We start from the raw sequence: 14,719 nt of genomic DNA on the forward strand, positions 1-14,719 counted from the left end.
TCCAGGGGACTTGTCATTTAAGAAGTTTATCAAGATTCAGTGTACAGAAGACCAGCACTTATCTCTTACTTCACACTTAACCTTAAACTTTGATAGGGACTAAAACATCTGAGCTGTTATCTCACATGCACACCCTTTTCCTAGAGCCTGCTGATTCCAAAGACTCACTGATTCATCGAATTATAACATGGATGGATGATCTGCAGAATATTATTTAGGCTATTTTAGGTTAGGTATCTTTCAGCTATCTAAAAACTGGTAAGCCTGCTACTGCCCTAAAAAAAATTTAAATTCTTTAGCTATGTAGGCAAATATCTGAAAAACTAACCCAGAACTTTTCCACCCTGTACTGACAAAACAGATGCAATAAAATTAATGTGTCTATTTCAATTAATGTTAAGCAACTTGTCACATGCCATACATAGTATATTTTCATTTATATGGAATCAATTATGTCTAAAGATGGTCTCTCTTTATGTGATTATACGAAAAAATTACACTAATATTTATGCAGCACAGCAAATGTTGGCAAATGTTTATTTTTTGACGACAAATCACCTACAGCCTCAGATCAAAACTGCATCATGGTTACCACACTTACAAGACACTGCTCTGTGGTTTCCCAACGGGCTACTTAAATCGTGGAATCTGGCTGCTGTCTCCAGAATGATGTTTGAAGCCTTGATGAGCGAGACATTAACAAGATTTGCTGCTGTGCACATTTTTATTTAAACTGTGCTCCTGCCTAGTCCCTCAACTAGTTCAGAGAAACAGGACATGTGAGGTTGCCAGCATTCAGATCTGAAAATGCTGGGCACATAAAGGATACTGTGTGGATATCCACTGTGGATGGAATAAAGCCTTACGGCAGGTGTTACCGACATGTCAACCCTCAGTGTTACGCAGCCCAGATCTCTCCTATTAATGCCTCTCTTTTCCCAGGCTCTGGGCGCTTTGTGCTGGCAGTATTTGTAGTTCTAGTCTGATACACACTCACCCGTATATTGATACAGCCTCTCTTGCTCCTCCCTCAGAATGAAGCTATGCTTTCAGCATTACCCAGCAACAGCTGTGACCGGAGACAGCCCATCCTCTCCAGGACTGATTTCTCTCACCTGCATTAGCTAACCCCACCAAAAATTCCACTCAAGTTTAAAATAAGGTTCACACCAATAACACACAGCCCATGCTCCCAAGGGCCCGCCTGGATCTCACTTTTACCTGTGCAAATGACCACTCTTACCACTAGTGCAACTGCCCCAATACATGTTGGCTGCAGGATCAGAATCTGGCAAGCACAACCTACATTCCCAGGAAGTCATTCCCGGTTTCAACTCACAAGGTCCCTTCCCTCTAAGGAATTTCTGAAGAATTTCTGAGTTCATTTATAAACAAGAAAGGCTCTACCCAGGTCTTTTACCTTCTACCAACACTGCAGATTTCCTTTAGTCAGTCGGTCACTGACCATCACAGATCTCCTCCTGAGCAGAGCAGGACACTTTCCAGTTGTCCTATCAATGCTGCAAGTTAACAGCTGCCACAGCAGCTTCAAGACTGGGTTATCAACGGGGATGCTCAAGAAAGGAATTTGATATAATAAATGTAACAGGTAATTAATGCTGAGGCCCTATCCAGGATCCAAGCAAGAGGTGAGGCAAATCTCTCTCCCTAACCTAAAAACTACTGCAAGGATTACTCCTGCAAGATACAGCTTTCTGAAATACAGACCTATTTATCCTGCTGTTACAGGTGATGAAAATATTTTTACAATTAATAACAAGAAGAAAAAACCTAAAAATTTTTACTTTTGTAAAGCTTAATCACAGGGCATTCCTAGATCAGGCAGATCACAGCACTGACCTTTTTTGAGCTTTTTTCAGATGGTGGGGAGGGAAGAGGAGGAGAGACAAAGGAGATCATCTGGCTGATGAGTCTCTCAACTTACATAGTACAGAGGAAGGAGTGGAGTGGGAGAGCTCAGACTCAAGCGATTGACTCTCTGAGTTTGCATTTCTCATGGACTTGCCCGCTGAATTGATGGAAAGAAACACAACATATGAACAAACAAAGATGAAGAGGTAGAGTGTGATCAGACTCCTCAGCAGGCACTGGCAGCAGGAGCGGCCTCTGGGGCACGGCAAGGGTGGTGACCAGTGGGATGAAGAAGCAATGGAAGAGGAGGAGTGGTGGGTGGAACTCAACCTCTCCATGTCCTCCTCCTTTGTGAAAGCTGTGTGAGGGTCAAGTACATGTGAAGAAAAAAAGAAGGCCAAAAGAAAAATAATGATAATTTAATTAGAAGCAGCAAGAACTTAGAAAATCTTTGAGCACACAAACAATGTTAATGATGTACTTTCAGGGGCAGTGTGGGTGCCAAAGAACAGTTGTAAAGGTGTGAGTGACTCTGTTCAGATGCCAGCACAGATTCACCCCTGTATCCAGTATTCAGATATACAGGGACTTGAAAGAGCTACGGAAAAATTGTTCTTAGAAATTTGAATGGTTTTTTAGGAATGTATATTCCAAAAGAAATAGTTTAAAGTGCTTTCTTTCTACTGTTAAATAAAATTAAGCCAGCAGGTACAAGATGAATTACAAATATATGAAATATTTCAGAGCAATGTACCTTCCAGATGTATTAAGTAGCACAGGTAAATCACAATTTGTCAAATCTGTAAGTGCCTTACAACTCAGCAATTTTTCCCATTGGGAAGCATCATTCTTACTAATGCTTTCGTTAATTTGTCTCTGGGGGCAAAAAGACACCATGAGAAATCCAGATCTTCTGTTCATGGTACATTTAACAACGCACCTTTCTGACAGTCTGTGGACAAAAAATAATGGTGATATTCCACAGCATTACTTGAAAAATCAAACCCATATCACAGAGATGCTGCCCAAAAGTTCCAGACTCATTGCTACAGGAAGAAGAAATCCCACAAGCAATCCCAGAAGGAGGCATTGCCTACAGTCCAGTTCTCAGCCTGTTCTTCCTGCCCACTCCTGTCATATTTAGGAGGGATCACTGTCATGTAGATTAAGCCCATGATTGATGGCTAATGTTGGAAATTTATCTTAGCAAGGAACCTGAACTACAGCTTCAATTCATTTCAGTCTCAAATGATAGAATTAGCTTAATCCTTGAGTTATTAAAGCTCACTGTTGTTTGCGAAGCACTGTTTCTAGTAAAAGAAATATATTCCAGTCCTAAAAGAGGTAAATGTATACACAAACAAGGTAAAGTTACAGATACCAAGATTTTCAGTAAATAAAAAATAAGAAGCCTGATTTTACTGTCTTGAAGTTAAATACCTGCCTTCAAAAGTGAAAACGGGGCAAAATCCTGACATGAGAGAATGCTCTACGCATCTGTGACAGACAGGAGGTAAGAATTTGATCCTGAAGACATATTTATGATAAGTGATATAAGACATTTTTAACTGCTCCCTTTCTTAATGAATCCTAACATTTGTAATACTTGGCACAGACACGCACGTGCACCCCTTTCCACAGCGCACACGAGACTTGAGTGTGCTGGGGATGCTGTACCCCACACAGACCCGTGTGCCACACCTCTGCAAAGAGGCAAATCAGTAACAAAGAACAAAGCCCTTGATGCACAGCTGGATGTTTTCCATCTGTGTGGGCTGCACGAAGGAAGGAGCCCTGGCCCTGTTTGTGCGGTCCAGCACGGCGTTGGGATGCTGGGAGCAGGAGTAACGCGCACAACCCACACGCCATTCCCTGGGAGGTGTGCCTCACACTGCAATGCCATAAACCATACTAATACTACTGCTCAGTTCCAGCCACAGCCCCCCGCTCCTTCTTGGAAAGCACAGAGCCTCCTCCAATGTTGTACTCCATGCTGCAAAGAAAAGCAAAAAGGTTGAAATGTTCTTTATCATCTAAGGTGGAAAACACTCCTTCTAGGTCTCAAACGTGGCGACAAACGTCTTGATCATCTTGAGCATACGTGTAAGGACCTGGAGAATTCTCTCTCCTACCTCTGAAATCCAATTGTCCCTATCAGTATTTTATCTCCAGTGGCTGTTGCTGACAAGAGAAAGCTTTCTCACTGTTCTCCTACAAACTATACATCCAGGAATCAAGTTTGGTGTAGGGGGAAATAACCTTTCGTAAGTGCTTTGCTAGAGCAGGAAGCTTGAGCTTGTAATAGGTGTCAGGGTTGCAGGACTGCCTATTCCCTGAATCAATCTTCAAATTAGACCCTGGGGGCAGTGTTAGCTTTAATTTATAACAAAACAGTATGAACAGCAGCCTCCAGTGGAAAGATGGGAAGTGTGAGAAGAATATTAAAAAGTGCAAAACAAGCAAGTTCCCAAGCAATTAATAAGAGGGAGATTATATTTGTCGTTTAAATGAACAGAAAATGAAATCCCTGTACACTGTGCAGGGAAAGACTCAAGCAGTATCTTGTTCCTCAGACCTGTGCTTACTGCAAGATCCCCCTTTTGTGTTTTGGGAGTACCGTATATTACGGCCATCCAACCCGCCCTTAACTGTGATACTGCAGAATCGTGTAAAAGAATAAGGCCAATTATTTTCACTGCTGTTTTTCCTTGTAGTTGTATCCCCCTGAGGTACAATTTTGTGTGCTAAGCTTCTGACAGAATTTTCTAAAAATCCTACTGTAGTAACACCACATTATATCATCACACAGAGGCCCTACAATTTAATTATTCATTTAATAAGCTTAGTTGTTAAACTGCACAAAATAGTTTGAAGGAAGAAATACAAACTGTTATGATTAGAGGTAAATTACACTGTATTTTCCAACGCACCAGCTGCGGATCCCTGTAATTCTTCTCTCCTTTCACATTAACTCAAACCACCACTACTTCGTTGCATCCATTCTCCCTGTTTTATCTTACTATCACCTGTACATATACCATTTTTCTTTGAGGCCAAAAGCCAATCTTTTTTGTGAATCAGAGATACACAAACCTAATACTCACTTTTTCAAGCCTTTAGCACTTTAAAACAATGTTATTAAAGTAGGTACGTTAGCATCACAGCATAATGTTTAGAGGGGGAAAAAATGGAAACAAAAACATTATCTGTGAAACTACAAAACTAAATTTGTACGAAAAGTTTTGATGTTAGTTTTTTAAGAATAGAAGAAGATTAAAATAAGTGTATGGACAGAACAAAAGAAAACAAAAAAAATACACTGGCATCTGAACAGAAGAAAAATAAAAATGGTGACATGAAAAAAACCCCACAACCAAACCCAAAACACAAATGCATGCTAAACATAAACTAAGTAAAAGCTACAAAGCACTAAGACATTTGTAATCTACTTCTATTATTACTGGAACTAATATCTTAGTTAAAAAGCAGTAACCTTACACTCTTAATCCCAAAACATCCTGGGAAATGGTGTTTTGGGATCGGAAAAGTTAAAGTTAAGTCCAAAACATATCAAAAGTAATTTCTTCTACAAAAGGAAAAATACTATTCTCCTGTAAGATACATTAGGGGTTTCTGTGTTTAATGACCTACGTGAAATACAACCACGAAACTCACGTTACTGCTTCTCCAAACATTTCAAGCTTAAAATCATACCTTTCACATCCTCATCTTCGATGGTCGTGTTGGAACTCTCTGTTGATTCCTGTTGAGAAGTAAATATGAGTCGAATGTATAAAACAAGCCAAGCCTTATTTGCGTGCCTCGGAAAAGGACAGGATTAGTTACAGGAATCATGCAAAGCCTTGAAGCGGGGTGGGATGTCATTCACAAACAAATGGTCACACACCGATTGAGACATTTCCACCTGAAATGGATGTCAAACATTGCCATTCTCCACAGGAGGGAACAGGAACACAATTCCTGCACTCTGATGCTTTTACTTCACAGGAATGTACAGGAAAGTTTTTTTCTTTAACATCCAGCTGTACAAAGTCCATCTGAAATGTATGAATTACCTCAGCCAAGTAGGAGAGCTTGCCATTTTAAGCTTAGTGATTAAACCAACTGTGCAAAATAAGTCATTCCATTCCAATTCCACCTTCTAAATATGCAGGCTGCTGCAAGCTACAATTTACAATCAATTTCCTGTTCATGTGACTTATGCAATGTATATTCAAAAGAAGTCTCACAGTGACTTGAAGCATATTGAATCAGATTATTTCATTTTTATACTGGTTTTGTGGTTTTTTTTTGTTTTGTTTTTTTTTTTTTTTAAGGAGATGGAGAATTGATAAACATACGGTAAAAACTTTGACAAACTAAGGCATCTTTGTAGCAGTATTCTTCAACCAACCAGTCATGCAAAGGAATGACTCATCTATCAGACAGTTTATTCTTAAGCCATCGCACTTAAAAAGGCAAGGATATTGTATCTTAGTCTTTCCTTAATTACCAGAAACATGAAATATAATGGGCAAATTCAACAGGGCACTGTCAAATCTAACAGCTTCAGAGAGCTGGAAAGTTTTAAGTGGGATGGTTTTTTTATCTCCATACTTTCTTGAGAAGTAAAATATTAAATTTTTTTTTTTGCAGCTCAATAACAAAAAAGGTTAACTGATCTGTTTTTATCTGGGAGAGAAGACAGGACTGCTATCATATTTAATTCTTTAAAGGATTTTACAATTAAATAATAAAAGGTAAATTTGCCAGTGCCCTTCATTTACTGTGTCCTCACAAGGCTGAGTCAAAGGAATGTTCAAGAGGGCTAATCCGTTACTCAGACCTTCAAAACCCAAATGTGCATTGATAAGTCAAACTAGAGGAATTAATTTACACACAAACAGAACTGAACGAGCCACCATGCTGTCCCTGCCCTCGCTGTGTTAGACGTTCCACTCCACACGGACGTATCATGCTCTAGCACTTCAAATATTAAATAAAGTACTTACAAGTGAATAAAAACCTCACACAAATACAAGTTGTAAACACCATGCAAAGCTCACAGGGCAGATGTAGCTTCTAACACTGAAGCATCCACTCCAGTTGCCATACTACAAGGATCAGTCTTTCAGATAAATTTAGGAGGAGCTCTCCGCATTAAGTGGATCGTTTGTTTGCTGTGACCTTTTGGGACATTGAGTATCTTAGTTGATGAGATTATGTAAAAAAATCAAGTAGATGTAGTCATGCCAATATTTTATCTAGGTTTTCTGGGCTTTAGTGGACTTCAGTGATAAAGATCAGCCTGCTGTCCAAACACAGGCTGCTCGTGGCCTATGGGTTTAAACTCGGGGAGCTGAAAGAGTAGTAACACGAAAACACAAGTTCTGTGTTGGACAGATGCAGGGGACATAAAGGATTGGGATACACAAGCACAACACACACCATCAGCACTTCCATGCTTGAGGAATGTCTGCATGCGTTATTTTGTCACTCAGATCCACTCCTTCTCTTATGAAATAACCACAGGGAGTTCAGACTAGATAAATGGGATGGGAATTAAGTCAACACTGCAAACAGTGAAACTCTTGTTGATGCATAAATTCTTTTCAGGAAACCTAGGAACATGTGTTATATATAAATGATGGTATTTCCTGTCCCTTTTCAAGTCCATGCATGAAAAAAACAGAACAAAACACAATTTAGGGATCAGCTGCCAAACGCAAACACCACAATACATGAGAAAAAGAAAAGAGCATGAAGAAAACATGTAAAAATCAAAAGACTTCTTTGTCACTTGGAATGTGAAATTTTTTTGGAAACTGCCCAGTGATGTTATGGAAGAAAACCAAAGTCCTGTGCGAAAGACATGTCACGACACGGTGTATAAGCATGCTGAGAAACAGCAGATGGGATAAACTGAAATGACATCTTTGTCTGAGGTGACGACTGCACGTAAAACTCGCTGGGATCATCTCACCACACTCTGAGAACAGCACTCTTAGGTTTCACTTAGACTGCAGCATTTTTGGCTGAAATGAGAGAGACCCCCCGCTTCCCGAGCCGGGCTGTGAGCTCTGCCCATTGCTACCAACTCCCCCAAGAGCTTCAGGAGCTCAGAAGCAGCAGGGCGCACACAGCAGATGGACATGGATGAAAACAGCCTCAAGAGACACCAGGTATAACAACTGCACGAATGAGATTTTCCTCCACAAATTCTTGGAATGAACCTATTGTGCTGTGGAATAGTGGATGGGATGTGTGGTGTGGAAAAGCAAGATGGAGTTGATTCTTTCTGAATACCTTATTTCCATCAGGGTTGTGGATTACTGTAGTTTGGGGCTCCTGAGCAAGAACAAAATAAAGAGAGAAAGAGTTCCCATTGGTAAATACATTTTCATTGGTGTGAGGGAGTGCAAGAAGAGCCAGCTCACAAATGCTGAACACTGACAAGAGTTAAAACAAACGTTAACTGTCGCCAGGGGCTGAAACTGGATGTCTCTAACACAGATTTCCCCAACAGCAAGCCAGAAAAAAAGGCCATCTCACCTAATGCAGCAGCATGCAGAGACCTTATTCAGGACCGGGGCACGCAGGGCTTTGAAGCTCTGGGGACCTGCAGAGGCTCTTCTGCACAAGGGCAGACCAAATGCTCCGTGTGCTGTCCTGTCGGAGCCTGGACAGGCAGGGCACGACAAATCTTTAAGCTTTAATAACCTCTTCTCTTTAATCGTGCTTGCTTGTACTAGCATGAAGTGATGAAATCGAAATACAGAGGAATTGATAAGGATTAAGGATGAGTTGACTACCCCATGACACTACTGTGGTTTGGAAAGCATGGACTGCCCCCAGTGGCTGCCTTGGCAGAGCTGCATTAAAGCAAGCGAGAGTGATCTTTGTGTCATTTAAGAGTGTAATTTCCCCAAATCCTTTTCCCTTTAAAAAAGGTTCAATAATCTTTGAAATGGCAGTTAGCCAGCACGCTTTCAGCATGGACCATCGGGCACAGCTCTGTCTGGGAACAGACTGCCATAAACTCCTGCATGCAACCTGCTGGCTGGGCCTTTGGAAGTACTTACTGTATGCCTCAGTGCCAGCTGCTCAAAAAAATTCCAGAGGAAAAATGCCTCCAAACGTGTACGAACTACCCCACTTTCAAAGTTTTATATGCACATGGGAAACAAGAGGTCACAACACGGTGTACTTAGGCGCTGGCATTTACATTGGTGAGCCCCGTGATACACAGGTGCCTTAGAAATAGGCTATTAATAAAAGCAAGATTGCAGTAAACATCCAGGAACATCACTTTGATTTGTAATACGTCCTTAACAGAGCTTATTAATGAGTAATGTCTCCTGCTGATTTAAATGGAAGAGAAACCAAAAAAATGTTTAGCTCTAGCTCAAGATGCCTCTTGATCCCAGAGAAGACTTGCAAAGTCCTGCTGAGTTTCAGGAAATATGGAATGAAAATCTGAATAAGGTCTGTTTTATGGCAGTAATAATCCTGTTAGCTCTCCTGGATGTCAATACTTTAACTTAGACAAAGCAGAGAAAATAATAGAGCTGTTTTTAAAAAAATTTTTTTGGTGCAAAAGGTTAGCATTAGAATGTGGAAACAGTCATCAGGCAAAGAGCAAAGAGGAACACCAAGCGCATTCTACTCACTTTCTGGCACAGCATGCAAAAAATTCAGCTACAGTTACAAATGCTACGACTCTACCGCATCCAGCTTCCATTTAACATTTTCTGTCAATAAACACGCTCTAATGGACTTCCTCACAAAAAAAAGACAGCATAATTCAAACAAAAAGGTTTTCCAAAACCTGTTTTTAGAAAGCAAACAGAGTAAATGCATGAAAAAGCAAAAAAGAAAAAAAAAAGGAAGAACAAACAGAAGACAGTCAAAAACTTCCAGATAGCACGAGAAGGAAAATGCCAGGTATACCAGCGCCGGGGTAGGAATATTTTCCTTGGGGCTGGTTACCACGTTGGTTTTGTTGTTTATCTGTAGGTATGCAGAAAACAGAAACAGACAGGCCTTAGAACTCACGGTAGGCACCGTATCTATATCTCTGCACACAACATCTATAGACAGGTATTGGTTTCTATAGATAGATATAGATATGGAAATAAAGAATACAGAAAGATGAACTCAGGAACTTGCAGGAACACTAACACACTAGCTCTGGGAGCTGGCTGGCAGCTCCTCACCAAGGGCTGTCAGAGCCCTGCACCAAGGCCTAGGTAAGGAATGGATGAGTTCATCTGAGACACTTAACAGAGAGCCCTTAAGTAGCAGCTAGGCACGTCTAAGAAGACTAAAGAACTAATACGGGTTGGAACGAAGTCCTAAATAGCCACTGCCATTTCCTGACATGCAATGGTGTTAAGTCATTGCACACAACAGTTCTTTATTTCTCATGGATTATCCCTACCATAAATAATATTTGATTATTCGTAGCTCTCCAAGAATCTCTAATTTGTTCTACTGGCTTCTGATTCCACTTTGGAACAAATATGACTGACGCTAGAAAGAGACTGGTGCCCCTTTAGCTTTTTTGGTGCTAATTTTAGCAGAAAATAATTGGCAGCTTCTCTGGGCTGGTACTGTGACTTGGAAGCACAAGGTTTCCCACTATGGTACCTGTAGTCTTACTCCAGCAATCACCACCTCTCTGTTTAACTTTACATATAGGTCATCACGATACTTCTTAAGCTTAGCACAGTGCTACACCTTCTGGCTTTTATCTGTACAAAATATTAATTAATATTAAACTGCTTAGCAGGATGTTTAAAAGTATCTGATCTTTTAAAAATATTTTCTAAGATTTAACTTTCTTTAATACCATGGGGTAGGGGAAGAACAGAAATACTGAAAATAATGTAGCAAGCCACTTTATACATGCACTAAGAAGCAAAATTCAAGTGTTGTAAAACTGGTTTGAAAGATGTGTTTTTTCTTCTCTAACAATAATTAGGAAAAAATATTATGTACATTTTGGTCATGTCTAATTTCAGTCAAGGGTAGTCCAAAGCATCATGCGGAACTGGGTATACAGATACAGATTATCTGACAAGACTTCAATCCAAAAAAGCCAAGTTCTACTGAACCTTCTAGTGGTAGCACTTAGTAATAAATGTGCAGCTGTTTTGTTAATGGATTTTCCTAAAATTGTAATTAACTTTACCGAAGAGAAAGAAATGAAATTCACAGACTCCATGTCCTCAACACTTTTTGATGTTTATTTTATTTTGGGCCAGGCATGGCAGCTGACTTGTGGATTTCAGGAATTGAGCCTGCAGCTGAAGTGAATCTTACTTAGGGTATGTTTAAATCATGGAAATGTCAACAGAATTTGCAGTAATTAATTACAGATTGCAAATTTTCTTATTTTAACCAGCATTTAACTGGCTTTGAAGAATATAAAGTAGTTTTGTTAGTTATTATGTCGACACCAAATGTTATTTAATAATACTTGTGATAGAAACCACTTTCCCATATAGAACAAAAATAATTTTCTTTGATTTAAAAGCAAAGTTCACGACGCTCTATAGCAGAGCAGTTATTTTTTAAACAATGGTCTTTCTACAGAAATTGTCATTAAGAGCACATATGAGTCATTACTGAGTTGAGAGTGTTTACGCCCCGACTTGGCCTAGTTATTGCCAAATAAATTTCATTTCTCTACACACAATTACAGCTATAAGCTGTAGGATTGTCTGAAGTCAGGACAGGGGGAGAACAAACACCTTTGTGTATAAAGTCTTTCATAGGGAGATCTAAGTATCGGCAAGTATTTCACTTGCTTTGATATTTACGGGATTCTGAGACGGGCAGAATCCTGAACTCCTCACTCAGGAAAAAATTTTAAAGAAAACCCCACCCATTTCAGTAAATGAAAGTTCTACAGGAGAACTGTAGAATAGTGGGAACACAACACTGCTTGACAGCATAAACTAAACCTTCCAAGAAGGACAAAAATCGCGTATCAAGCAGCATAACTACAAATTCGTATTTTTGTGACAGTGTAGTCGTGGAGAGACTACGAATAAAAAGACCCTAGCAAAAGGCAAACAGACATAAAGGAAAAGCATAAGGAAAGAAATGAAGATTTCACCAGATTTCATACAGTCCTATTCAGTAGTAGCTTAATACAAAAACTCAAGTGATATCCCAAACGAGTGCTCTTGGTTGAATACATAAGGAAAACAGGTTAGTCAAAGTTCAATTCCAATTTTGCCTGAGTAAGCAGAGCAGGCTTGGGTCCATAGTCCCTTGGTGGAAGCCCTATGAAAATAAACAATATTAATTACAGCTACTGCTGAAAACTGCAGGAAATCTATTCAAAACTTCTTCAGCAGGTATCAAGAATCCAGCATTCATTAGGAACAGAGAGAGAGAATGTGATTCAGAATACAGTTATTTCTTCCACGTAAACAGAACTTGGTAAAACCCTTTGAAACTTTGAGAGAAAACTGCAATAAGCTGTACATGTTTTGTCTCTCATAGAACAGAGACATATTAATCTATGAACATGTGGTGCGTTTTGCATGTATTTTTAACAGCAAAGGGAAATAACTCCAGAAGGATTACAATAATTTCATATGAAACAGCTACTTTAAAGTTAATTTGTGCTTAACCAGTGACCTTCTGTTTGAAGACAGAGAACGTTTTAGTGCTGCATTGCTTGCCAAAAGTCACTCTCTGAGGTGTGACAGTAGTGCAGGACAGACACACACACACACACACACACACACTCTCTCCAAACAGCTGGGCATGAACTGTAGAAATTATTATTGGCCTTTTTTCCATAGAATATGAAAATATTTTAACAAACAAAGCCTGTATCTTGGGGCTTTATCTTTCACATGGTACTTCTGTAACAAAAAGTTAACACACACTTCAGGTCTGGGATCCTGGCAACATCCACACTGCACCTTCCCGGTGCCCCTCCTTTGGACACCGTGGATCCTGTCACTGGAATTCTATATTCACCCCAAGGAACAGAGGATTTACCTACATAACGGCAAGGCTGCTCACACCTGACCAGCAGCTTTTGCTTTCCAAGGAGAGTTGGCTTCCCAGTGAAAGGTGCGGATGAGGGCTGTTCGCCTTCTCTCTGCCGGCAGCAGCAGGCAGAGCCCATCCTCATGAACACCTTAAAGGTCACATTCAAAACCATCATAAACAGCAATAGAGGAGGTTATCATGTAGGGTCACGGAGGCCAAATGAATACAAAACTGGAGAGCAGGTTGAGGAGGAAGAAAAGTTATTGAGACTGTCAGTTGGGAGATCTTGGGACACGGCCCTGAGCTGTGAAGGAAGCTGGCTGGAAAACTAGTGTGGAAAGGCTGGGAAATTGGCTTTTTTACTCCTGAGCATTTAGTATGGCATCTTGGGCTACAGTGGCTCGATTAATGCAGTACGGTATCACTGTGCAATGTGTTTTGTGTTACATTTTATGATATTAATACTATTAGCTTTTAAAGTAAGATGTTTTAAAAATGAAGAGAAGGCTGTTATAAGATTACTATTTTGTTACTATTCTTATTTACTAAGAACAGCTGCATTGGCTGATGTTACATCTACTTTTTTGGTTTTTTATGTCCCCAGGTTAAAAAGAAGACTTGCTTGAAAGAACGGCTGAACGATTCTCTGTGGATGGCATATAGCAACTGCAGGCTTAAAATTCACAAGATTGTACTTTAAAGTCTTGCAGTTCTCACAGTATGTTAACAAAGCTAAATGCAACTGTTTGATTTCTAAGTGTGAATGTTTCACAGGAGGAAAAAAAAAAAAAATCTGTCGATAAAGATCCTCACCATCATCTGAACACTCGAACTGGACTTCCTTTTCTGAATTGACCAGTCAGAGAGAAAGGAAAAGAAGAAAACGTGACTGGTTGGATTTGCAGTATCAATGCATGGAGTACAGTATATTTCTCTTTTGGCTTTTTTTTTTTTAAATAAGAAAAAGACAGCTACAGCTGTTGGAAGGGGTGGAAAAAATGCTACGGAGTATCTCAATAACAGCATCCCAATTAACAGAAATGACAAAAACAGACTTCCCCAGATGTACATTTACTCCCTTTGCTCCACATGACCATGCAGACTAACAGCAGACATATAAGTGCTGAAAACCAAAGAACTGAATCCCAACAAGTGCAATTTAGGCAAAATTTTGGCAACCATTGTTTCCCATATTATAATTGAGATTGCAATAGAACAAATAGCATCGTAGACCTGTAGGAGGAATGATATTTAAAAAGGAAAACTGGCCAGAGAGTGCACAAAATTTATCTATTCCACAATGAAACACGTTCAGGGTTTTCCAGCACTGATAGAATAGTTGCAAATGTGTGCTTCTCCATGTGACTGGGATATCCACTGCTTGGCAGTGAGAAGCACTGAAATGGTACTGTACTCATTTCTTTGTAGGTCAGGCTTGGGATTTTTTTCATCAGAAAAGTGTGCATATGTCAGACAGCAGGCACAAATATACTGTGAATCTGGTATTCAAGCAAGTATTTATAATACTTTGTTAAATTAAGACATTAAGATTAAATAGAAAATTAAAATTCAGGTCAAAGACACCCTTCTGCATAAACACACAGCGCAGAAGAGTATCTTTTGAATCTTATAATGAAAGCTTGAGGCATTATATTAGTCTTCAAGAATCCTCTGAGAAAAAAAATGAAACATATTTTCTGTTGAGTGTTTTTTTATTCCTGGTTTTTTTTTTTTTTTTTCTCCAAAGCATTTATGCAGCATGTTCATTTGTGAAGCATCTCTCCTCCTGCAGGGTCTGGTGACGAGAGAACAGGAGCTCTAAATCATGTAC

At 39.7% G+C, this 14,719-nt stretch overlaps 1 protein-coding gene across 35 annotated transcripts in view; it reads right to left on the reverse strand.

Annotated features, from left to right (window-relative positions):
- The window catches only part of CAMK2D (calcium/calmodulin dependent protein kinase II delta), a 124,443-nt gene that overhangs the window by 12,735 nt on the left and 96,989 nt on the right, over nucleotides 1-14,719 (reverse strand). For 7 of the 35 annotated variants that reach the window (XM_039551217.1, XM_039551222.1, XM_039551218.1 and 4 more), the window contains 5 exons: nucleotides 13,702-13,734; nucleotides 9,823-9,882; nucleotides 8,179-8,220; nucleotides 5,587-5,635; nucleotides 1,946-2,029 (listed from right to left, as the gene is read on the reverse strand). In XM_039551217.1, coding sequence (XP_039407151.1) covers nucleotides 1,946-2,029; nucleotides 5,587-5,635; nucleotides 8,179-8,220; nucleotides 9,823-9,882; nucleotides 13,702-13,734 — 268 coding nt within the window. The remainder of the gene's footprint in view (nucleotides 1-1,945; nucleotides 2,030-5,586; nucleotides 5,636-8,178; nucleotides 8,221-9,822; nucleotides 9,883-13,701; nucleotides 13,735-14,719) is intronic. The other 28 variants (XM_039551245.1, XM_039551243.1, XM_039551244.1 and 25 more) reach the window with 11 other exon arrangements.

The sequence above is a fragment of the Corvus cornix genome, chromosome 4 (genome assembly GCF_000738735.6).
Source record: "Corvus cornix cornix isolate S_Up_H32 chromosome 4, ASM73873v5, whole genome shotgun sequence".
Classification (NCBI taxonomy): Eukaryota; Metazoa; Chordata; class Aves; order Passeriformes; family Corvidae; genus Corvus; species Corvus cornix.